Source organism: Schistocerca americana, chromosome 3 (genome assembly GCF_021461395.2).
Source record: "Schistocerca americana isolate TAMUIC-IGC-003095 chromosome 3, iqSchAmer2.1, whole genome shotgun sequence".
Taxonomy (NCBI): Eukaryota; Metazoa; Arthropoda; class Insecta; order Orthoptera; family Acrididae; genus Schistocerca; species Schistocerca americana.
In genome coordinates this window covers 688,991,834-689,019,217 of record NC_060121.1, presented here as the reverse complement: position 1 = coordinate 689,019,217, position 27,384 = coordinate 688,991,834, and the positions used below count along the sequence as shown (strand labels likewise).

The 27,384-nt window shown below is 42.3% G+C and overlaps 1 protein-coding gene across 1 annotated transcript in view; it reads left to right on the top strand.

Moving 5' to 3' along the window:
* The window catches only part of LOC124606315 (juvenile hormone esterase-like), a 129,399-nt gene that overhangs the window by 78,480 nt on the left and 23,535 nt on the right, over positions 1-27,384 (top strand). The window contains exons 7-8 of the mRNA XM_047138298.1: positions 7,170-7,336; positions 15,509-15,653. Coding sequence (XP_046994254.1) covers positions 7,170-7,336; positions 15,509-15,653 — 312 coding nt within the window. The remainder of the gene's footprint in view (positions 1-7,169; positions 7,337-15,508; positions 15,654-27,384) is intronic.

The following is a 27,384-nucleotide window of genomic DNA, read 5'->3' as shown; positions in this document are numbered from 1 at the left end:
ACACTGTTGATCAGATGGTCCCACTCCTCAACGGCGATTCAGCGTGGAACCCTCTGAGTGGTTGGTGGGTCACGTCGTCCATAAACAGCCCTTTTCAATCTATCCCAGGCAAGTTCAATAGGATTCATGTCTAGAGAACATTCTGGCCACTCTAGTCGAGTGATGTCGTTGTCCTGAAGGAAGTCATTCATTCACAAGATGTGCACGATTGGGGCGAGAACTGTCTTCCATGGAGACGACTGCCTCGCCAATATGCTGCCGATATGGTTGCACTATCGGTTGTAGGATAGCATTCACATATCGTACAGCCGTTACGGCTTCCATGATCACAAGCGGCTTAAGTTGGCCCCACATAATGCCAACTAAAAACAGTAGGGAACCTCTAGCTTGCTGCACTCGCATTACAGTGTGTCTAAGGCGTTCAGTCTGACCAGACTGCCTCCAAACACGTCTCCGACTATTGTCTGGTTGAAGGCATATGCATCGGTGAACAGAACGTGATGCCAATCCTGAGCGGTCCATTCGGCATGTTGTTTGGTCCATCTGTACAGCGCTGCATGGTGTTGTGGTTGCAAAGATGGACTTCGTCAGGGACGTCGGGAGTGAAGTTGCGCATGATGCAGCCTATTCCGCACAGTTTAACTCGTAACACGACATCCTGTGTCTGCACGAAAAGCATTATTCAACATGGTGACGATGCTGTCAGGGTTCCTCCGAGCCGTAATCCATAGGTAGCGATCATCCACTGCAGTAGTAGTACTTGGGCGGCCTGAGTGAGGCATGTCATCGACAGTTCCTGTCTCTCTGTATCTCCTTCATGCTCGAGCAACATCGCTTTGGTTCACTCCGAAATGCCTAAACACTTCCCTTGCTGAGAGCCCTTCCTGGCATAAACAATGCGGACGCGATCGAACCGCGGTATTGACCGTCTAGGCATGGTTGAACTACAGACAACAGAAACTGTGTAGCTCTTTCTGGCGGAATGACTGGAACTGATCGGCTGTCGGATCCCCTCCGTCTAATAGGCGCTGCTGATGCATGGTTGTTTACATCTTTGGGCGGGTTTAGTGACGTCTCTGAACAGTCAAAGGGACTGTGTCTGTGATACAATATCCACTGTCAACGTCTATATTTAGGAGTTCTGGGAACTGGGGTGATGCAAAACTTTTTTGATGTGTGTAGTTCACAATCATTAAGCGAAGTGAAAATGAAAATGCAAGGAAAATTTCGCTAACACAGAATTGAAGTATGTGTACAAATACGCGTAAAATATGTTTACCAAGCGCGGTGTCGCATTGGTTAGCTCACTGGACTCGCATTTCTTTGGATGTCGATTTAACCCGCGTCCAGCCATCCTGATTTAAGTCTTTCGTGGTTTTTCTAAATCGCTTTAGACAACTGGCGGGATGGTTCCTTTGAAAGGACACAGCCGACTTCCTTCCATAAATCGATGGGACTGATCACCTCGCTGTTTGGTCTCCTCCACTGAATCAACCAGCCAACCAAAATATGTTAAGATATATTAATATGTGTGAAATATATATTTAAATGTGCATATGCAACCAAAGCCACAGGTAAAAAGCTCATACTAAGCCCCTGGAACTATTTGAAAGAAACTGGTGCACATATGAGTTTGGAAGGAAATACTGTAGGGGTAAGAAACCCTATCCTACTATTGGAGTGTGTTCAAAAAAAAATTGTTCAAACGGCTCTGAGCACTATGGGACTTAACTGCTGTGGTCATAAGTCCCCTAGAACTTAGAACTACTTAAACCTAACTAACCTAGGGACATCACACACATCCATGCCCGAGGCAGGATTCGAACCTGCGACCGTAGCGGTCGTGCGGTTCCAGACTGTAGCGCCTGTAACCGCTCGGCCACTCCGGCCGGCTTGGAGTGTGTGTCATGATGTGGAAAGAGAAGGGTGGACAAGGAGATGACAGACAGCGAATGAGAAGGAGGACACAGGCGCAGATAGGAGAAGTACGATATGGTCAGTCATAGGGGAGGAGGGACTGGACGGAGGATGGGGAAAGGAGGAGATGGGCAGAGAAAGGGAGGAGGAGAAGATGGACAGATGAGTGGTGGAGTTGGTCAGAGAGAGGGCTGGTTGAGAGGGGAAAGAAGGAGCTCGGCTAATATAACTCTGGAATAAATACTTACTCAGGCAACGTGAGGTACTCAGCTAGTGATAAATAAAAAAGAAGTATGCCACCGAAACCACTTACGCACTATGTAGTTATATTTATGGAGTCTTTCCAAGTGATTTTGCAGCCAAACAATCGTTTACATGAGAACCCTTGTGTTTGAATTTGGCTCAAGATTTAAATCTGTAAAGTATAATTTAAATCATCGCTAATTCCAAACCAGCACGGAGAGCGAAGAATTGCTTGCCAGCCAGAGTATTTGTTACGTGAAATTGTAGAACCAGCTATGACTGAGTATCTAGACTAGTATCTGCCAAACTTCGTAGACATAAAATGTATTCCAGATTATATTCTTCCACAAACTAATAAATAAAATATTTCTTGATCACTCTCCTCGTCCTCTATGGCGTAGCAGTAACAAATCCAGTTTCAGTGGACCATAGTCATTCGTAAACATGAAGCGTCCTGTATTGCTATTAATAGATTAAAAACCGCAACTCAGTTAGGATTTAAAAATGGAATCACGTAACGTGATTTAGCTGAAATATTCTTAGCATCGAAGATTGTTTTTTGTCACTCGAGCAAATAAACTGACATAAAATTGTTATTTAATGACGTGCCATTTTAGGAATGGATTTTATATTCAACTATTAACCTACTATTACGAGAAACTAGTGCAGTTTGTTGTTTTTTAACCAAGTATCTAAATTAGAATATTCTTTCAACCAGATGCTGTTATTATTAGCTGTCAAGCAAACACAGACTTGTTTCTAAATACATGCAACTAAAACTATTTCAGATTGCTTTTTTATTGTTTTGATTTAGATGGCCTGGGGGTAAGGCGTTCTAAGTTTCAAATAGCACTCAAGGATAAATAAACTGTCTAAAAATCAAATCATCTACCGTTATCACCGTGTATTTTAAAATGCGAGCCGTTTGTTCTAAGCATATACGGAGAGAAATATCACGTGGATAAGCTTTTTGTAAGTAAAGCGCAGGTTCAAAATAATTGTAATGTGAATTTTAACAAAGTTGTACAAGAACGACTATAGCTCAATTCCAAACATATGTTACTTGTATGAAATCAGAAAGTTAACTGTAAGGGGGAAGGCTTATCTGTTGTTATCTATTTCAGTAGTAAAAGGAAAACACTGCTTTTCTAGTTCTAAGAGGCCACCTTACTACAGTGAAATTAATTATGAAACATCATCTCTCTCAGTTCAGCATAAAAAATCATTTTGTTACCCTGCGTTCTAGAGGATAATGCGATTACTGTTATCACAGGAAGTTGTTATAATCACCTCCAGTTTTTTGGTTAAATGGTCGCAGAGTGCGGACATGACCAGTCAGAGGTAAACAATATTTTACAACGTAAAATAACAGTATACAACGTAAGAAGCAAAAAAGTGTAACACAAAACCATCAATAATTCTCGTATATGAAGGTGGTATCTGTTCTTTCGGACATGTCCGAAATAACAGATAGCATCGGTGACCGTGCAGCTCGTTATAATTAAATCAATTCAATGAAATGAATATCTTTAGCTGCATAGAGGCGTTGATATACGTCAACGGGGACACTTGGAAATGTGTGCCCCGACCGGGACTAGAAACCAGGGATCTCCTGCTCATATGTCAGATGCTATGTGTCCTCGGTGGCTCAGATGGATGTAGCGTCTGCCATGTAAGCAGGACATCCCTTGTTCGAGTCCCGGTCGGGGCACACATTTTCAAGTGTTCCCGTTGACGTATATCAACGCTTGTATGCAGCTAAGGGTATTCATTTCATTTTATTAATTTGATTGTTAATTCATTCTAACGAGCTGCACGGTCACCTATGGCATCTGTTCCTTCGGACATTTCCAAAAGAACAGGTACCACCTTCATATATATAGTTATGGCTGACCGGCCATTTGACCATCTTCTGTGCGGATTCACACACATTCCCCGGTACTCTTACGGGAATCGGTAAAGCCTCGAGTAATGAGTGTAATGAGCAGGGGTACTACGAATATAGTGTGGGGCAATAAGTTGGAAATGTGGGTCTCACGGGAAGCGAGCCAGAGATAAGCCCCTGCAGTCGCACTACCCTCTGTGTCCTCTGTGGCTCAGATGGATATAGTGTCTGCCATATAAGTAGGAGATCCTGGGTTCGAGTCCCCCTCGGCGGACACATTTTCAATGGTCCCCGTTGATGTATATCAGCGTCTGTATGGAGCTAAGGTTTTCATTTCATTGTATTGATTTAATTGTAAATAATTGTTGTTAATGATTGTTGGCTTGTCCATCTCGTTGTTGTTTAAGAGTATCTTTAATCAGATGCGTTTCGCTTTGGTTTGTAAAGTATCATCAGCAGGCATTCAGGAAATTGGTATACATAATATGTATTTACATTTTGTATTTATTGATTAATAATAGTACTTATTCCTAAAATTGGAGCACAATGCATTTAGGATGTTTTTGCCTCTTCTTTACATGTTCAGAAATCCCCTGCTTTTCCTTTCGTTGTTAGCTTAGATTGAAATACAAAGAGAAACGCGGTAGTCACTGACTTTTCACAACGTTTCAGCCATGGAAATGAACATATAATTCAGAAAAATAGGCTGTTATGAAACGTATCTTACCAGGATTCCATCGGAGAAGACAGTATTCGTTATGTAAAGTCAGCATTAAAGCTACATTTAACACGAATAACATGTTAAAAATGTGTGTGACACGATGTTTCACAAAAGATCAAGAAATGTTGTCGTTCGCGGATCTATAAAATAGCATGTACTGACTGCCGAAAATTCATATCTGGCAGACAGATGCATGTTTACAAAATAATTTAATGAACACCTGTAAACGTAGAATAAAATTGAGCTTGGAACATATTTGTACGCCGATAAATGGAAAATGATATGCACAGTGTTATCAAAATTTTACCGCTGAAAACTTCCACTGTAACTAGAAAAGACCGCGATGAAGATGTTAAGGAGCAAAATGATTTGTTTCATGCCGCTTGTTACAAAATTTACGATGACACTCCATATAAAGTTGTGTAATCATTTTCGCGCACAGAACGTTCCTGAGATGCGTGATGCGTAATATCTGTAGAGCCTGAGGCAGAAAAACCGTGTAGTTAGCTTGCCCGGTTAATAAACACTGCAGGCCGTGCTCGTTGCATGACATGCTCTGCTTCTGGACAACGCGGTCTCGTATCGCATCTGAACATTTTTTTTCTTTTTTTACGGTTACTACACATTGTTTGTGATATTTTAATATTATGTTTCATAATTCCTTTATATTTTATTATTACTGGTGCTTATAGTATAATATAACATTATGAACACAAAAACAGTTTTATGTACAATGCAGTAGCATAACAGTAAACTGTAACATTATTTTAAATCACAAGACCATCTTGTTGTTAAACTCATCTGTCCAGCTATGAGGAATGACTCGTATTACGATCTGGAACGAAATCAATTTTGCTGTGACTTTTCCATAAATAGGTCTATACTAACGAGCTGTACACAGTAACAACAAAATTTGTACGTGTACCTTTTCAATGCATCTTTTTAAACTTTTTTGTTAAATCCTATTTATTTTTGAGTCCCCAGATCTGACGATGCTTCTGTGGGAGTCGAAAGTCGTAATAATAAAAATTGCTGCTTAAGGATATTTATTTTTTGTTGTTGTAAGAAAGTGATTTACGTTCCCATTGTGGTCATCTTAATGCGACTACAGTAAAAATTCGTTGTTCCACATTTTCGGAACTTCAGTGTGTGTCTGCCACATATGCAACAGAACAACTGAAGATGACTGTATATAGCAGGGATGTCCAAAATACGGCCCGCGGGTTGCATCCGGCCCGTGAAGGGGTTTAATAAATTACAGGGATGCGACCAGGAGCGCCCGCCTGAAGTTGACTGTGACTTCCTGGCTATGTTTACCGTGTTGTTATTTCAAGTTTTCTTCCTTCGAATGCTTGTGAAAATATGTCTAGAAACTAAAAGTAAAAGGTAGATAGCGAGCGTCGTATCTTCAGTACAGAGTGGACTACGAAATATTTCATTAGACTGAAAGCCAACAAACCAGTGTGTGTTGTCTGTTATAAAGGAACAGAGAATAGCTATGGAATGTAGGTTGCTGAAGTGCTCTAAATTTGAATGAACTGAATGAAAAACTTCAAGGGGAGGACAATATTATTCGTGACCTTTACACAAGTTACATTTTTCTGAGAGAAACTGATATTTTCTTAACTCAACGTCAAACAAAGAAAATCTTCTCACACTTCGCCAACTGTCGGTCGTTGGAGCGTACACATGGTTCAAATTTTCCACTTTTGTTTGCAATGGAATTGCCTTATCTGAAGAAAGAATTCTCTTCCCGCTTCTCAGATATAGATGCGCATTCTAAGGAAGTCCAAAAATTCCGGACCTCCTTTTCTTGTGAAGTGGAAGATGATCAGGCGGAAAACACTAATCCGCAGGCTGATGACAACATGAACGACAAGTTTAAAGTAGAAAGCCTTGTTTGGTTTTGAGAGTTTTTTCCATAAGAACTACCTCAAGATCAAAGACTGTGCACTATCTCTATTTCGCACCACCTACAGATGTCAACAGATATTTTCTTTGACGAAATTTATGCAATTTAAATACAGAAGTACAGGTCATATTACTCATAGAACAGAGTAAGTCAGAGTCATAGTCTGAAAAAATTATGCATTCAGAATACAAATTTCATATCTCTCACAAATAGGACTAAACGGTAATAAGTCATACGTGATGTTTTCACTGAATCTTGCGTTCGTGTCAAATAACAATTAATTTCGTTACAATTCTCTAATTTCTGAGAAAATTTGTTAACCGGCCCCAATGAGATTCAAAACTTGATACGTCTCTCTCATGGTCTAATAATATGGACACCCCAGATATATGCAGTAGGGATCACCAGGCATAATCTAAGCTCTTAGTACAACAAGCAGCAGCTATTTTGTTATATACGCAATTCGTATGAGCTCTAACGTATGTTTACAGCTTTCGTTGAATATCATACGATGTTAGAAGACCTGGACCGCAACAGCGACAAGCTTTTCCCCGTCTGCTTTGCTTATCAGACGTCACCACGAGCTAAACTGATAACTGAGAGGATTCGGGACTTCTATTTCTCATCCAACCCCCTTACAGTCAGCGGATCCACTGATGTAAGTATGCAAAAAAGTAAGTTATTTTGAATGCAAACTTTCTCTCAATACAATTACTAACATAAGTTAGGAAAAAAAATTGTTTAAAAATTTCGAAGATCGATCAGACACTAAGGGGCAAAGTGCTCACAGTTTTTCAATAAATAGTAAAATTGAAAGTAGTGTTGATAAATGGTAACATATATTGGATTGTAAGTGCATTCGTGCCTTCATTCGTCTTTCGGCTGCAGTCTTGATTTAGCAACTTGTAATGAAATGGAACACCCACATTATCATGCAGAACATTATGACCTCCGACCGTTATACACCCGTCCTGGCGATAGCAGCGTCACCTGGCGAGGAATGACTGCTACTCAAGACACACGCACAGTTCATGCAGTATTAATCCGTGTGTAGAATTGGGAAGGCGCGTGATCTATCTGAGTTTGACCGAGGACAGATTGTAATGGCCCGGAGGCTCGGCACGAGCTCTTCGGGAAGTGCACGACTTATTGGGTATTTGAGGAGTGCTGTGGAGAGTGTCTCCAACACGTAGCGGAACCAAGGTGAAACCACGTCCAGACGTCGTGGGGTTGGGCGGCCACCCATCATTCCAGGTGTCGGACATCGTATGCTGGGCATACTGGTAAAACAGGACAGGCGGGGAACTGTGGCGGAACTAAAATAATACTTTAATGCTGGGCAGAGTATAAGAATGTAGGAACACGACGGGCCTCCGCAGCCGATGACCCATGCAACACAACGTCGGAAACAATGACTGAAATGGGCACGTGACCATCGGCACTGGAAGTTGGCGCTATGCCATTTTTCATCGTGCCGATGGGAGCGCGCGAAGTCGTCATCTTCCCGGGGAATAGCTCTTGTCATCTGTACTGCGGAGGCTGCATTCTGCTCTGGAGAACATTCAGCTGGGCATCGATGGGTTCAGTGGAGCTTGTGCAAGGCACCATGACGGCCAAGGAGAATCATTCACTGTTTGCAGAGCACGTACACCCCTCCATGACGATTGTTTTTAAACAGGATTATGCGCCATGTCCCAAGGCATGGAACATGACGGAGTGGTTCGAGAAACAAAGTAGCGAGTTCCAGTTGAAGTGCTTTCCCCGCCCCCTACCAACTCGCCAGATCTGAATCCGATAGAACAAACCTGGTTATTGAATGGGTCGTCAGGACTTATCGCCCCCTCTCCGGAATTTACGGGAACTAGGTGAGTTGTATATGCAGATATGGTTCCAATATCCTCAAGCGATCTACGATGACCTCATTGCTTCCACGCCACGATGCGTCGCCGCTGTTATCCGTGCCACATGTGGACATACCGGCTGTAAGTTCGGCGGTCATAATGTTCTGGCTGATCAGTGTATCTACAGAGATTACAAGTTTAATGTGAGATCTTATGGCTGTGCTCAAAATGAGTCCTGGTGAAAAAGTGGAGAGTAGCAAGCAGCAGATACATGCCGAAAAGTGATTTGGAGAGGCTTTGATTAATGCAGTTACTGTGCCGTGGTGTATTGGGAAGCCTAAGTGGTATTTATTGGGATATAGTTAAAAAATGGTTCAAATGGCTCTGAGCACTATGGGACTTAACATCTGTGGTCATCAGTCCCCTAGAACTTAGAACTAATTAAACCTAACCAACCTAAGGACATCACACACATCCATGCCCGAGGCAGGATTCGAAACTGCGACCGCAGCGGCCACGCGGTTCCAGACTGAAGCGCCTTTAACCGCACGGCCACACCGGCCAGCTATTGGGATATAGGTTTTAAGATACACGGTACAGTCATATTAATTTTATCACCTGTCAGAAGTCTCATTAACCAAGCTTTGCAGCATGGAAGAAAATCACTGAGGTTTTGGAAGGTACTGACAAGGATATTGAGCCGTGCCGACTCCCGTGCCGTGCACAGCGCGCTATGTTCAAATGGCTCTGAGCACTATGGGACTTGACTTCTGAGATCATCAGTCCCCCAGAACTTAGAGCTATTTAAACCTAACTTACTAAGGACATCACACACATCCATGCCAGAGGCAGGATTCGAACCTGCGACCGTAGCAGTCACGCGGTGCCAGACTGAAGCGCCTAGAACCGCTCGGCCACACCTGCCGGCTGTCACTAACAGCCCAATCGAGCTAGACCATGGGAGTCCGATAGCTAGAAACTCATTGTTCTTCCACCAACGTACTTACATTGTGAGCTTTTATGACATATTGCATTGTCCCACTGGTAGATGCCATCTCACCAAGGAAAAACAAGCTGCATGTTTCTGGTCGTCATGTTCCCCAGTACAGATGCATTGTGCCTTCCGAGCGACGATATCACCCAGGGAATTCCACGGAAACATACCCCATATCATAACGCTCCCTCCCCCGGTCTGGACCCTTACGACTATTGTCGCAGGCCACTTGTCAAATGGAACGTAACACGTAATTCATTTGAAAAGGCCACCTTTCCAAACATTGGTCGTCCAATTGCGGTACTGGTGTGCAAATCTCAGCCTTCGTAGCCTATGAACAGCAGTCGACAGGGGTGCATGAATCTGGCGCCTGCTGTGAAAGTCCACACGCAGCAACTTTCGCTGAACAGTCGTTGAGAAGACGTTGGTAGCCCCTTGGTTCATCTCGGTAGTCAGTTGCTCAACAGCTGCACGCCTGTGCACCCATACACGTCTCCTCAGCCGTTGTTGACCCCTGTTATCTATGACCTGTGGTGCACCACAATAATTCGGCACTGGTTTTGGATAGCGCCAATCTGTCATGCACGGTATGTCTTAACCACGGTGGCACGCGATCTGTTTACAGACTTAACAGTTTTGGAATTACTTCCACCCCGCCACGAAAGTCAATGACCCGCCGTATATTCACCATGTCAGAAGAATACTTTGCTCTTAAAAACTTTTCCAGGATAAATAAACAATCGTAAGAGACTGGTAGCGTCCTCACCAAGACAAAATGAATCACAAACTGATATTCATACAGGTATTGACGGAAAATGCAAAATCGTAAACTTTTGTGGCCATTGAATTGAATGTGACGCTGTAGTGCAATTTCACCGCGCCATTGACAAGGATGACAAGGATCGTAAACAGTGGACATGTCGACACCAGGGCAAAAAGTGTTGGCGAATTTCATTCCGTGTATTCAGTTGGAGAGTAACTATGCCTCGCAGAAAGGAGTTTGAACAACGTACGCAAGTGTAAGCATTTGAGAGACGAAATATAGTTGAGCTCAAACAAGCCGGCTGGGATAATCGGTGAATCGCTTAACATTTGGATAGGAGAGATGCCACTATTTGACAATGTTGGCAGGAATGGCTGAATTAAGGCCGGACACAGAGTCAAAAAGGAAGCGGTCGGCCTAGGGAGATAACAGAACGTGAGGACCGAGCAGTAATGAGAGAGGCACCTGGATTCATCATTATCATCGATCCGACGTGCAAGTGGTACTTCAGTCACCATAAAGATCATTAATAAGCGGCTCGAAGAAAAGGGACTGACTTCACGGCACCCCCTGCGCCGACTTCTGTTCACCCAGGAGCCTGTTTGCAGTGATGTCGGGCATATTCGGTCTGGAATCCCATTGAATGAAGTAGATTTGTCTTCAGTGATGACTCTCGCTTCGAAATGAGCCCAAATGACCATCGAAGACGTGTCTGGAGACGTTCCTGATTTTTTTTTTTTTTTCATCAATCTACTGACTGGTTTGATGCGGCCTGCCACGAATTCCTTTCCTGTGCTAACCTCTTCATCTCAGAGTAGCACTTGCAACCTACGTCCTCAATTATTTGCTTGACGTATTCCAATCTCTGTCTTCCTCTACAGTTTTTGACCTCTAACGCTCCCTCTAGTACCACGGAAGTCATTCCCTCATGTCTTAGCAGATGTCCTATCATCCTGTCCCTTCTCCTTATCAGTGTTCTCCACATATTCCTTTCCTCTCCGATTCTGCGTAGAACCTCCACATTCCTTACCTTATCAGTCCACCTAATTTTCAACATTCGTCTATAGCACCACATCTCAAATGCTTCGATTCTCTTCTGTTCCGGTTTTCCCACAATCCATGTTTCACTACAATACAATGCTGTACTCCAGACGTACATCCTCAGACATTTCATCCTCAAATTAAGGCCGGTATTTGATATTAGTACACTTCTCTTGGCCAGAAATGCCTTTTTTGCCATAGCGAGTCTGCTTTTGATGTCCTCTTTGCTCCGTCTGTCATTGGTTATTTTACTGCCTAGGTAGCAGAATTCCTTAACTTCATTGACTTCGTGACCATCAATCCTGATGTTAAGTTTCTCACTGTTCTCGTTTCTACAACTTCTCATTACCTTCGTCTTTCTCCGATTTACTCTCAAACCATACTGTGTACTCATTAGACTGTTCATTCCGTTCAGCAGATCATGTAACTCTTCTTTAACTTTCACTCATGATCGCAATGTCATCAGCGAATCATATCATTGATATCCTTTCACCTTGTATTTTAATTCCACTCCTGAACCTTTCTTATATTTCCATCATTGCTTCCTCGATGTACAGATTGAAGAGTAGGGGCGAAAGGCTACAGCCTTGTCTTACACCCTTCTTAATACGAGCACTTCGTTCTTGATCGTCCACTCTTATTATTCCCTCTTGGTTGTTATACATATTGTATATGACCCGTCTCTCCCTATAGCTTACCCCTACTTTTTTCAGAATCTCGAATAGCTTGCACCATTTTATATTGTCGAATGCTTTTTCCAGGGGGACAAATCCTATGAAAGTGTCTTGATTTTTCTTTAGCCTGCTTCCATTATTAGCCGTAACGTCAGAATTGCCTCTCTCGTCCCTTTACTTTTCCTAAAGCCAAACTGATCGTCACCTAGCGCATTCTCAATTTTCTTTTCCATTCTTCTGTATATTATTCTTGTAAGCAGCTTCGATGCATGAGCTGTTAAGCTGATTGTGCGGTAATTCTCGCACTTGTCAGCTCTTGCCGTCTTCGGAATTGTGTGGATGATGCTTTTCCGAAAGTCAGATGGTATATCGCCAGACTCATATATTCTACACACCAACGTGAATAGTCGTTTTGTTGCCACTTCCCCCAATGATTTTAGAAATTCTGATGGAATATTATCTATCCCTTCTGCCTTATTTGACCGTAAGTCCTCCAAGGCTCTTTTAAATTCCGATTCTAATACTGGATCTCCTATCTCTTCTAAATCGACTCCTGTTTCTTCTTCTATCACATCAGACAAATCTTCACCCTCATAGAGGCTTTCAATGTATTCTTTCCACCTATCTGCTCTCTCCTCTGCATTTAACAGTGGAATTCCCGTTGCACTCTTAATCTTACCACCGTTGCTTTTAATGTCACCAAAGGTTGTTTTGACTTTCCTGTATGCTGAGTCTGTCCTTCCGACAATCATATCTTTTTCGATGTCTTCACATTTTTGCTGCAGCCATTTCGTCTTAGCTTCCCTGCACTTCCTATTTATTTCATTCCTCAGCGACTTGTATTTCTGTATTCCTGATTTTCCCGGAACATGTTTGTACTTCCTCCTTTCATCAATCAACTGAAGTATTTCTTCTGTTACCCATGGTTTCTTCGCAGCTACCTTCTTTGTACCTATGTTTTCCTTCCCAACTTCTGTGATGGCCCTTTTTAGAAATGTCCATTCCTCTTCAACTGTACTGCCTTCTGCGCTATTCCTTATTGCTGTATCTATAGCGTTAGAGAACTTCAAACGTATCTCGTCATTCCTTAGTACTTCCGTATACCACTTCTTTGCGTACTGATTCTTCCTGACTAATGTCTTGAACTTCAGCCTACTCTTCATCACTACTATATTGTGATCTATCTCTGCTCCTGGGTACGCCTTACAATCCAGTATCTGATTTCGGAATCTCTGTCTGACCATGATGTAATCTAATTGAAATCTTCCCGTATCTCCCGGCCTTTTCCAAGTATACCTCCTCCTCTTGTGATTCTTGAACAGGGTATTCGCTATTACTAGCTGAAACTTGTTACAGAACTCAATTAGTCTTTCTCCTCTTTCATTCCTTGTCCCAAGCCCATATTCTCCTATAACCTTTTCTTCTACTCCTTCCCCTACAACTGCATTCCAGTCGCCCATGACTATTAGATTTTCGTCCCCCTTTATATACTGCATTATCCTTTCAATATCCTCATACACTTTATCTATCTGTTCATCTTCAGCTTGCGACGTCGGCGTGTATACCTGAACTATCGTTGTCGGTGTTGGTCTGCTGCCGATTCTGATTAGAACAACCCGGTCACTAAACTGTTCACAGTAACACACCCTCTGCCCTACCTTCCTACTCATAACGAATCCTACACCTGTTATACCATTTTCTGCTGCTGTTGATATTACCCGATACTCATCTGACCAGAAATCCTTGTCTTCCTTCCACTTCACTTCACTGACCCCTACTGTATCTAGACTGAGCCTTTGCATTTCCCTTTTTAGATTTTCTAGTTTCCCTACCACGTTCAAGCTTCTGACATTCCACGCCCCGACTCGTAGAACGTTATCCTTTCGTAGATTATTCAATCTTTTTCTCATGGTAACCTCCCCCTTGGCAGTCCCCTTCCGGAGATCCGAATGGGGGACTACTCCGGAATCTTTTGCCAATGGAGAGATCATCATGACACTTCTTCAAATACAGGCCACATGTCCTGTGGATACACGTTACGTGTCTTTAATGCAGTGGTTTCCATTGCCTTCTGCATCCTCATGTCGTTGATCATTGCTGATTCTTCCGCGTTTAGGGGCAATTTCCCACCCCTAGGACAAGAGAGTGCCCTGAACCTCTATCCGCCCTCTTTGACAAGGCCGTTGGCAGAATGAGGCTGACTTCTTATACCGGAAGTCTTCGGCCACCAATGCTGATTATTTATCATAATTTAGGCAGTGGCGGAGATCGAACCCGGGACTGAAGACGTTTTGATTATGAATCAAAGACGCTACCCCTAGACCACGTTCCTGATAGCGGTGGGATACCAACCTGACTGAAGACCGCCATAAACTCTACGACCCGACAGCCAGGTGTGGTGGTCTGGATACCAGTTCATTTCTTAGCGGGACGCCTTTGGTTGCTATCCTGGCACCATTACAGCACAGCGATACGTCGATTATATTCTACGCCCCGGCTTGTTCCCCTTCACGGCAAGCCATCCTCGCTTTACATTTCAGCAATGTGAAGCCAGCCCGCACACAACGAGAGTGTATACCGCTTGTCTTCGTATTTGCCAAAAACCTACCTCGGTCAGCAAGGTTGCTGGACCTCTCCCCAGTTGAGAAGTTTGCAGTATTATGGGTAGCTCTCCCCCCCGCCCCCTCCAGCCAACTCGGAATTTTGACGATATAACGAGCCAGGTGGACAGAATTGGGCTCGAAATCCCTCAGGAGGACAACCAACAACTCTGTCAGTCAATGCCAAGTCGAATAACTGCTTTCATAAGGGACAGAGGTGAACCAACGTGTTATTGATTTGGTAAATAATCTTGTAAAGCTCTTTCTCTCGAATAAATCATCCTATTTTTCTGGAATTTTAATCATTTGTTTGTATGTACATATACATCACATCTATTGATTTCCATCTTAATCTGATAAATCATTCTAGTGCGTCGTTTTTTTGTCTTACAGTGTAGTACTTATCGGAGACCGGACATCTTTCCCTGTCTGAAACGCCTTTGTTTGTTTAAGTTTCTGGAGCCTCAATTTGCAGTTAATTTCAGCCTCTGTACCACTTTTTACACTAAAAGCTGAATGAGACAGTAGATCATTTTTTGGTGCATCTACCTTCGGTCAGTCAGACATCTCCATCGATACAGTAAACAGGTACAGAACTACCGACACCAGAAGCGTCGTTTTAATGCAACAATCAATTTTTTCTAGCTGTGCTCATTCCACTGGTGGAGTGGTAAGTACGGTGAGAACTTCACGGGACTACAATTCTTACCATTTTACAGCAAACCTTATCGGCGTATCAAGACAAAATAACGTGTCACGAGAGGAGTGGTTTCATAGGACACTATCGTGCATGGAAATTTGTGTGTCTTGCCAAGTTCTCACAGTCATTCATGAGCAGAATTCCTCAATACAACTGTTTCATTATCAAAAACAGCTACTTCATTCAATAAATGATACTGTTTTCTTTTTTTTTTCAGATGATCAGTGATGGTATATTTACATGGAAAACAGACGAGTCCATTAGGAGGTACAACGATACACAAGCTATTTATTACTATCTCTTTTCGTACAGAGGAAAATATAGTATGTCAGATATATATGCAATTGGCGACGTAAATATAGGTAAGAGAATGACGGAGGATTTTCCGATGTTATACGCATGCCTAGAATCAGCGAAGCCCTTAACATTATCAAATACAAGGTGACAATTATTGAACTATATGAAACAAAATCGTCATAACTTCTGAACGGTTTGCTTTAGGACGTCCAAACTGCACGGATGGCCCGGGGGATATAGGATTTTTTAAGTATGCGCATGTATGGTTTGGTTTCATTTGAACAGGTTCGTCAATAAGCAAAATTGGCGCATTTTGGGGACTGAGAATCCGCATTTTCCGATCGAGAAGTCTCTTCACCATCGACAGATGACTGTGTGGTGTGAAATGTCCAGTCACGGAACAATCGGTGCGATATTCCTTGATGGCACGGTGACTAACGAGCGGTACGTGAAATTTTTGGATGATGATTTCATCCCCATTATCCAAAGTGACACTGATTTCGACAATATGTGGTTCATGCAAGACGGTGCTCGACCCCATCGAAGCAGGAGAGTGTTTGATGTCCTGGAGGAGCACTTTTGGGGCCGCATTGTGGCTCTGGGTACCCAAACGACACTGGCATAAGCCTCGATTGGCCACCGTGTTCTCCGGATCCGAATACGTTCGACTCCTTTTTGTGGGGATATGTTAAAGACGAGATGTACAGCAATAGCCTCAAAACCATTGCTGAGCTGAAAACAACCATTCAGGAGGTCATCGATGTTTCGACACTTTATCGGGTTATGTATAATTTCGCTATTCGTCTGCGCCACATCATCGCCAATGATGGCAGACATATTGGAGATGTCATAACTTAATTCTGAATATCTGTAGTGGCGTTTACATGTTGAATAAAGTGTGTGCACGCCGTATTTAGTAACTAATTTAAGTTCTTTTCTTATAGTTCAATAATTGTTACCCTGTATTTACAAAGGAAAAACATGTGAATAAACACACGCGATTTCTTTATCCTTAGTATGATGTAATTATACTACGTGATGTCTATAGCTATTACTGGCATAATGTAGTACGAAATAACCATTATCTTTATTTCACGATAAATACCAGTGCCTACGTAACATTTCTACAAAATTATTAGAAGTTTTCGAATGGCCACTATGGCATGTCACTTGATACTTTTGCGTCCTCTTCTCTAATAACTTTGCCAAGTTTTCATGATTTATAATCTGTCTTCTAAGCTTCCCAAGGCAAGAAATAGGACGGCGTTAGTTGGGGACTTCGCTCTGATAAACGTCCATGCCACCATATAAATTTTCCGTCCTTAGGATACGTACACATATTTTCGTTACGAAATTGACATCACAAAATCTTTTAGAGAAAAGAACGGAGGAATACTAGATACTTTATTTTTGCTGAGCTGCAAAAGAACAGAGACACACTTCCACAAAATCAGTTTTGGTGCGGCACAAGGAATTTTTTTGGTCAAATGGCAACGTGGAAATAAGAAATACAATCATATTATCTTAGTGAAAATATGGAGCAAACTTTAATCACAAATAGCAGACACAAGCCATTATGCCACAATATGGTAGAAACTCTCTTCAATTCTACATGTAACTCAAGCTTTTAATGCATCAGGAAGAAAACGTGGTAACCAGAGAAAATAATTCACAAGACTGTAACCTGTATACTCTTCCTCTTGTCGATGATGCTTTTATTGATCCGTTTTTCTTGGAACAAACAAGTTTGTTAAATATGAGGCAAAATAATGAATATAAGGAAAATCCGATATTTTCAAAAACGATAAAATATGGAGTACGACCTGGACATTGGAACATAGAGGACTACAGCCTGGATACGTTTTGAGTATTTGAGAATAACTAAGACATTAGGGGCATATGCCTGTCGTATGCCCAAACGACGTAACCAGGCAGAATAAATCTGCAATACATAAACTGAATTCTGCGTTTTGGTCCTCAAAAACGATAAAAGATGTCACACAATATCTACAGTAAAGTTGTTGAACATTTCAGAACACCTGAAACAAAGACGTGAGTTTTGAAGAAGATATATTGCAAAAGAATTCTCAGACTTAAAATCAAATTATGGAACGGAAGTAATAACATTTCTGGGATAAGATGATAAAGCTATAACAAGATAATAGCCATATGAGAATAAAGTGGAAAATCGTAGATACAACTGGAAAGTAACGTCTACCATAACACGAATATGTCGAGAAAGTGAGCTGAAGAATATGGCCTAAAAAGGCTGGGGAAATGTAATGTTTCTATGGGAAGGGCTCTATGAAGGGGATTGGCAAGATAAATGAGAAATGAAGTAGCTTCGACGGTTATCCATTGACTGATTGTATAGGTAAATGGAGACTTACTTGCTGAACAATTCGCAATTTCTGAAAATCTGGCAAGGGCATGCCTTATTAAGTGTTTGTGTAAGATGACTGCCGAATAGAGTTGTGTCTAATGATGCATGAAGCGTACATATACTAAGATTATAAATGCGAAGGTAACTGTCTGTTACATTAGTACGACTAAATGGCTGAATCTATTTCCATGATATCTAGGATAGAGATAGCGTTAACCCTGATAAAGAACACAGGCTACTTCAGAAACAAGAAAAGTCGATCACGTAGACTGTGGAACAGGGGCTGGGACACCTTTGTTTACATAAGTGAACATAAAGCATGTTAAATAAGTATTAAATGTGTTGCATAAAGTAAACTGTGGAATCTACAGCTACTTCGATAGCACGTTGCATAGATGTGCGCTACTGCTGATCACGCCTCTCCGCATGCAGTGCAAGACAGGGAGCCTGCCAATGCTGCATCGTCGTGTGTTGTGGCAGAGAGTGTTGGGGGGGGGGGGGGGGGGTTCGTGGGGGAGGGGCAGGGAACTGCGCTGTTTTGTTGTTGTTGTTGTTGTGGTCTTCAGTCCTGAGACTGGTTTGATGCAGCTCTCCATGCTACTCTATCCTGTGCAAGCTTCTTCATCTCCCAGTACCTACTGCAACCTACATCTTTCTGAATCTGCTTACTGTATTCATCTCTTTGTCTCCCTCTACGATTTTTACTAAATTGGTGATCCCTTCACGCCTCAGAACATGTCCTACCAACCGATCCCTTCTTCTAGTCAAGTTGTGCCACAAACTCCTCTTCTCCCCATTTCTATTCAATACCTCCTCATTAGTTATGTGATCTACCCATCTAATCTTCAGCATTCTTCTGCATCACCACATTTCGAAGGCTTCTATTCTCTTCTTGTCCAAACTATTTATCGTCCATGTTTCACTTCCATACATGGCTACACTCCATACAAATACTTACAGAAAACACTTCCTGACACTTAAATCTATACTCGATGTTAACAAATTTCTCTTATTCAGAAACGCTTTCCTTGCCATTGCCAGTCTACATTTTATATCCTCTCTACTTCTACCATCATCAGTTATTTTTCTCCTTTACTACTTTAAACGTCTCATTTCCTAACCTAATTGTTCCATTATCCCCTTTTTGCTTTTGTTGATAGTCATCTTATATCCTCCTTTCAAGACACTCTCCGTTCCGTTCAACTGCTCTTCCAGGTACTTTGCTGTCTCTGACAGAATTACAATGTCATCGGCGAACCTCAAAGTTTTTTATTTCTTCTCCGTGGATTTAAATACCTACTCCAATTTTTCCTTTTGTTTCCTTTACTGCTATTGAATAACATCGGGGAGAGGCTACAAACCTGTCTCACTCCCTTCCCAACCACTGCTTCCCTTACATGTCCCTCGACTCTTATAACTGCCATCTGGTTTCTGTACAAATTGTAAATAGCCTTCCGCTCCCTGTATTTTACCTCTCCCACCTTCAGAATTTGAAAGAGAGAATTCCAGTCAACGCTGTCAAAAGCTTTCTCTAAGTCTACAAATGCTAGGAACGGAGGTTTGCCTTTCCTTACTCTATCTTCTAAGATAAGTCGTAGGGTCAGTATTGCCTCACGAGTTCCAGTATTTCTACGGAATCCAAACTGATCTTCCCCCGAGGACGCCTTTTGCTAGTTTTTCCACTCGTCTGTAAAGAATTCGCGTTAGTTTTTTGCAGCCGTGACTTATTAAACTGACAGTTCGGTAATTTTCACATCTGTTAACACTTGGTTTCTTTGGGATTGGAATCATAATATTCTTCTTGAAGTCTGAGGGTATTTCGCCTGTCTCACACATCTTGCTCACCAAATGGTCGAGTTTTGTCAGGACTGGCTCTCCCAAAGCCGTCAGTAGTTCTAATGGAATGTTGTCTACTCCCGGGGCCTTGTTTCGCCTCAGCTCTTTCAGTGCTCTGTCAAACTCTTCACGCAGTATCATATCTCCCATTTCATCTTCATCTACATCCTCTTCCATTTCCATAATATTGTCCTCAAGTACATTGTCCTTGTATAGACCTTCTATATACTCCTTCCACCTTTCTGCTTTCCCTTCTCAGCTCTTGATATTCTTACAAGTGGTTCTCTTTTCTCCAAAGGTCTCTTAAAGTTTCCTATAGGCAGTGTCTCTATTACCCCTAGTGAGATAAGCCTCCACATCCTTACATTTGTCCTCTAGCCATCCCTGCATAGCAATTTTGCGCTTCCTGTCGATCTCATTTTTGAGACAGTTGTTATCGTTTTTGCCTGCTTCATTTTCTGAATTTTTATATTTTTTCCTTTCATCAATTAAATTCAATATTTCTTCTGCTATCCAAGGATATCTACTCGTCTTTTTACCTACTTGATCCTCTGTTCGCATCTCTATTTCATCCCTCAAAGCTACCCATTCTTCTTCTACTGTATTTCTTTCCCCCATTCCTGCCAATTGTTGCCTTACGCTCTCCCTAAAACTCTGTACAACCTCTGGTTTAGTCAGTTTATCCAGGTCCCATCTCCGTAAATTCCAACATTTTTGCAGTTTCTTCAGTTTTAATCTACAGTTCATAACCAATAATTTGTGGTCAGAGTCCACATCTGCCCCTGGAAATGTCTTACAGTTTATGACCTGGTTCCTAAATCTCTCTCTTACCATTACATAATCTATCTATACCTTCGAGTATCTCCAGGCTTCTTCCATGTATACAACCTTCTTTCATGGTTCTTGAACCAAGTGTTAGCTATAATTAAGCTATGCTCTGTGTAAAATTCTACCAGGCGGCTTCCTCTTTCATTTCTTATCTCCAGTCCATATTCACCTACTTGCTTCCTTCTCTTCCTTTTCTTATTATCGAATTCCAGTCTCCCTTCACTATCTTAATAATTTCTTTTATCTCATCATACTTTTCATCAATTTCCTATCTAGGTCAAAATGATGCGTTCACTATGCTGTTTGTAGTAGCTTACCCGCACTCCTATTTTTTTTATTCATTATTAAACCTCCTCCTGCATTACCCCTATTTGATTGTGTATTTATAACCCTGTTTTCAACTGACCATAAGTCTTGTTGCTCCTGCCATCGAACTTCACTAATTCCCATAATATCTAACTTTAACCTATCCATTTCCCTTTTTAATTTTCTAACCTACATCCCCAATTAAGGGATCTGGCATTCCACACTCCAATCCGTAGAACGCCAGTTTTCTTTCTCCTGATAACAGCATCCTCCTGAGTAGTCCCCGAATGGGGGACTATTTTACCTCCGGTATATTTTATCCAAGAGGACGCCATCATCATTTAACCATACAGTACAGCTGCATGCCCTCGGGAAAAATTACGGCTGTATTTTCCCCTTGCTTTCAGCAGTTCGCAGTACCAGCACAGCAAGGCCGTTTTGGTTAGTATTACAAGGCCAGATCAGTGAATGATCCAGACTGTTGCCCCTGCAACTACTGAAAAGGCTGCTGCCCCTCTTCAGGAACCACACGTTTGTCTGGCCTCCCAACAGATTCCCCTCCGTTGTGGTTACACTTACGGTACGTCTATCTGCATCGCTGAGGCACGCAAACCTCCCCACCAACAGCAACAAGGTCCATGGTTTGGGGGGGGGGGGGGGGCGGGGGGGGGCTGCGCATCACGAGCTATTTCCACCCAAAGGGACAGGTACGTGAGGGCAGCTAACGTTATTGCATGTACAACATCTAATTTAACCCTGCTCTGTGTCCGATGTCGCTAATGCACGCTGGAGCAGTGGCACTCGATGCTGTGGTAAGCCCATTCCTATCCTGTATTTGGTCGGCAGGGAAGGAAAGGTGGTGGCGCTAAGTCCCTGATCACCAGACCTTATGCCAGTGTGCCAGTTTAAATAGCAAACCACTCTGCAGTGTTTCACATCCGTCCGTCGGTTGGGGCCGTAAAAAATAAAACTAATAGCTTACTTAGTCACCATCAATCATCATAACAACACTACTGATGTGCGAACTCAGCCACAGGTAACAAATAGTGTTAAATAATTGCAGTATTTTCTAACAACAAGGCAATCAAGTATGCCTAATATTTGTGCATTATATATCTACACATTAACAAGCCATCAAGGATGTATATACCAGAACGAGAAGTATCTCAGATACAGTAAAGACAGGGGCGGAGCAGTGGCACAAAAGTTTGTCAACTGGACATTCCATGTCCTCTGTAAAAGTAGCTTCGTAATGAAACTGAGCAAAAGGGCTGCATTAAACCATGGAATGTCACTCAATTTTTTTTCTTTTCAATTCATGCTAACAGGGAACCACGCGCGTAACGCAGTCATCGTCAATTTTTCTTGGTTACCCTTCATAGTCACCCACGTGACCAATCATTGGCATTACCTGACTGACTGCTAACGACTCTTCAAAAACGAGGCGAAAGTAGTAGCATTGATCGCCCCTGTAAGACGTCCATTCTCTAACTGCTGCGTGACTAAATTCGCACTTCAATGAAATTCTTCAGGGTATCAGACCGCATCGTCATAATTTTAAAATGCGCCAACGTTTCGGCCAGCGTTGCAGCTAGCCTTCATCAGGGCCTTACGTTAACTGCTAAATGAACACACTTGGTTCCTTAAATAGCTGCACGAGAAAACCGTGTCGTTACTTGATTGGCTGTAAAAGGAGGAGGAGGAGGGGTGAAAGGTATGCTTTATTGGTGTTTCCTTTATTATCTGTCATTGGCTGAAATAGCTGTTTTCTATTGGTCTTTATATTAATCCACCCCATTGGAGGAGACGGACGAATAGCGAACAGGTGATGGCTGTGACGTCACACTGTTTCCATGCTGTCCAGAAGCCGGCTGCGGCGTGCCATTGCTTTGTGTGCTCGCGACCACTACTGCGGCTCTCCGCGTGTCTGCATGGGCCGCCACGGCTCTGCCGCCTCTCCGTAGCCCTGCTATTGCTGGCAGCCAAGACCTCGGAAGCTTGTACCCGTCCTCTCTATTCATGTTGGCGGGTCTTTTGGCTATTTCTATCGCCTCTCTAATCTTTCTTTTGAAAGTGAGAGGCTGTTTCGCCAGGACGCGGGCTTCTTGAAAAAATATTGGTTTCCCGCACTCGTCTCGGTGTTCCGCCACTGCTGACTTAGTGTGTTGTTTCAGGCGGATATATCTTTCATGTTCCGAGAGCCTTGTGCTAATCGGACGTCCCGTCTCACCTATGTAGACTAATCCACACGCACAACCAATTTCATACACGCCAGCTGTGTGTAGTTTGTCGACTGCATCCTTGGTAGAGCCGAGCATGTCTGATATTTTGTTTCTGCTTCGGAAAATTGGTTTGATGTCGGCTTTTCGTATAATTTTGCCAATACGTTCGGTGACCCCTTGTACATATGGTAACACAGCAATGCTCTGTGCCTCCATCTCCTCTTCCCTATTAGTCTTCTCCCTTGTCGACATGGTGCTGTGTATCATCTGCTTCCCATAGCCATTAGTTCTGAAGATGGACCTGAGGCGTTCAAGTTCTGTCTTCAGATGTTCTTCGTCGCTTATCCTGTACGCTCTCTTCGTTAGCGTGTGGAGGGCGGACTTCTTCTGCGTGGGGTGATGGTGGGAGGAGACGTGAAGGTACCTGTCCGTATTGGTTGGTTTCCGGTACACTTTGTGGCCAAGTTTACCATCAGGTTTTCGATAAACTTCCACGTCGAGAAAAGGCGGCACCCCATTCTTCTCTGTTTCCATTGTAAACTGAATTTTCCTATGCTGTTGGTTAAGGTGCTTGTGGAAGTTCTGTAACTCCTCTTCTCCGTGAGGCCAGATGACGAAAGTATCATCGACATAGCGAAGCCAACAATTTGGACGTAATGGTGCGGACTGGAGGGCTGTTTCCTCAAATGCCTCCATGAAAATTTCTGCTGCGATAGGCGATAGGGGTGAGCCCATAGCTACACCGTCAGTTTGTTCATAAAATTGACCTCTCCACTTGAAATAGGTGGTCGTCAGACAGTGGCGCACAAGCTCACATATATCAGGTGCCACGCTTTCTTCTAGGATGTTCACAGTATCTGACACTGGGACATTCGTGAATAGGGATTTGACGTCGAAACTAACCATCAAATCTTGGTCCGTAACACACATTTCCTTTAGGAGAGACACGAAGTGAGTGGAATCCTTAACGTAGGACTCGGTTTGATGCACTAGGTGTTGGAGCCTAGGTGCCAGTTCTTTCGCTAGGTAGTATGTCGGCGAATTTATACTGTTTACTATGGGCCTTAAGGGGAAGTCGGTTTTGTGTACCTTCGGTACACCATATATCCTTGGTGCCTGTGTCACTTGCGGGATGAATCTTCTGGCCTTGTCGAAGTTGATTCTAGAGTGCTTGAGCAGTGCCTGCGTCGTATTGATTACCTTGGCCGTCGGATCTCCCTGAAGTTTCTTGTAGATAGGTTCTGCGGTTTTCTCGTGCAGCTATTTAAGGAACCAAGTGTGTTCATTTAGCAGTTAACGTAAGGCCCTGATGAAGGCTAGCTGCAACGCTGGCCGAAACGTTGGCGCATTTTAAAATTATGACGATGCGGTCTGATACCCTGAAGAATTTTATTGAAGAAGACAACGGCCGCGGAAGCCTACGCTTACATAAATTCGCACTCTTTATATTCTTGCAAGTTTTATTATACGTCCTCAAGTCCGCTGATGTGTGTGTGTCACCAAACAAAAGTAGGAGTATATTACTGGTATCCTTAAATCTAGTTCCGTCTGTCACATGGTGAATGCTGTGCTGTATCTGACCAAGTAGAAAGTCCCGAATTAAAAAGGGCGTAAGACAGGGATGTAGTCTTTCATCCCATTGTTCAGTCTATACACCGAAGAAGCAATTATGGAAATAAAAGAAACCTCCAAGAATGTAATTAAAATTCAAGGTGAAAGGGTATTACTCGTAAGATTTGCTGATAACATTGGAATCCTCATCAAAGACGAAGAAGAATTACAGTATCTGCTGAATGAACTGGACAGTCTAAAGAGTGTATAATATGGACTGAGAGTTAACAGAAGAAAGAGGAAGGTACTGAGAAGTAGTAGACATGAGGACAGTGAGGAACTTGGCACCAAGACTGGTGATCATGAAGCAGATAAAATTAAGTAAATCTGCTGCCAAGGCAGCAGAATAACCGATGATGTCGGAGCAAGGAGAGCATAAAAAGCGGACTAGCGCAGGCATAAAGGGCATTTATGGCAACAGTAGAAATTTGTGAAGATGTACTTTTGGAGTACAGCATTGCATGACAGTGAAACATGGACTGTGAGAAAACCGGAACGGAAAAGATTCGAAACATTTGAGATGTGATGCTACAGAAGAATGTTAAAAATTAGGTGGACTTATAAGGTAAGAAATGAGGAGGGTCTCCGCATAATCGACGAGGAAAGGAATAAATGGAAAATACTGACAAGAAGAAGGGACAGGATGATAGTACATGTCATATTAGAGGGAGCTATAGAGGTTAAAACTGTAGAGGAAGACAGAAGTGGAATACATCCAGCAAATAAATGATGACAGAAGCAGCAAGTGTTATTCTGAGTTAAAAAGGTTGTTACATGGGAGGAATTCGTGTCGGGTCCCATCAAACCAGTCAGAAGAGTGATGATTAAAAAAAAAAATCAGTACATCAGTGAAGCTAATACCTCGTGCGTTATTCGTGCAAATCAAGAAGTTACAAGTTACAGAATAAAAGTAAGCTGAAGATTTCAGTTAACTAAAAATAGACAAAGAGGCCGTACTGATGAAGATATAAATATATTACGCTAGTTGAAGATGGCTGAAACCTCGGAAGATATTTTAGGAGGAATAAGGTTACATAGAAAGTGGCTGGTTGCTGTATTTCATCAATTAACCCATTCCGTTGTTTTTTAAACATCACTTCAAAATACAATAAAATGAATTCTTCTTGGAATGAATGTTTCACGTTGCAGTTGAGAGTGTACTGTTTAATCTACCTAGAGAATTAAAACAATGTACCGGACCGGGATTCGATGCTAACTAGCCAGAGCGAATAATGCTCTTACTGTGTGAACTATCCAGGCACGAACATCCCTAACACCCTCAGTTCTCTCCGTACCTCAGTCACAGTTTATAAACTTCACGGACGCTTTCCTACGTATCTTTCACGACAAGCAAACCAGGAAGAAATGGTAACATTAAGAAATGGATTAACTACAGACAAGGCATTGTTTATGAATTCCCATGTGATGAAATGGCATTTTACAACTACAGAAATATATAACAGTGCAAAAGCGCATCCAGCTGCTCAAGTGGTTCAATATTAAGACTATTTTCGATTAACGTGTAATGTGATATTGTATTATACTGAGTACATACGTTGTTGGTGCATGTTCGACGTAACAAAACAAAACAGGTCACAGATTTAATACCATATAGTGAGGGTAGAGTAACTGAAATCGACTGTAATAGTGTGTGGCACTGTAGCTGTTATCTTATTTTTATGAAAGAAAACTGGTTTTCCCTACATTGACCAACCCATACTACGTTCTACCAATAATAACATCCGTTTTATCTCATCTCTGACACTATTACATCAAACACAAAAATAAAATTGTATGTTATCTGTTAGATGAAATCACTTTTTAGTAGTGCACTGCGGCTGAGTAATGGCGCTGCTTTCTCTCCGATATCTAGATTTTTCAGTTTCGTCAGTCGACGTTGCTGCACTTCTTTGACCAGAGTCAACATAGTCACTGAGTACACAGAGAAGTGACACGGCTATTCAGGCAGCTCACAAATCTGGGAACGACTGATAACGATGTCTCTGTCAACAGGACATTACGATCTTTCCATTTTTTCTTTGTTATAAATAATGGCAGCTATGACAAATTATTCAATGCCTTAAGACCTGATACCACTGTTTAACAATGCTGCTACATGCCTGACGTAACAAACGTTTTCTCGTGTTTAGTTAGTCTACCAGAAGTGACGGCTGGATTGCGAACACCTACGCAGTTCGCTCCCTCAGTGTGGTTCAGTCTTGCAACATTCATGGCAAATCACAGCTCAAAACCGTTGGTCATATTTGCTGGAATTAGCTAATCAATAGACAGTGAGAGATTTTTCATCAGGTGAAAGTGAAATAATTTATTCGCGAGTGGCGAAATCCCACCAAATGCCAGTCCACGGGAATACTTAAGCTACTGCTTTGATCTCGTGTGTGTTTTGAGAATAGTTTCCATATGTGAAGTCGATAGAATGTCAAGATGATAGTGGATACAACGAAAGTCCCATTCTCCAAATGAGTATTAGGTTTGGTGAATCCTGTGGCCAGCAGTGTTGACAATAATCATGCAGCACCTAGATGGTTTTTGTAGACCTGATGGGGACGATTGTTAGATGATAATGAGTTGGCTTCATGAAATGTAAAG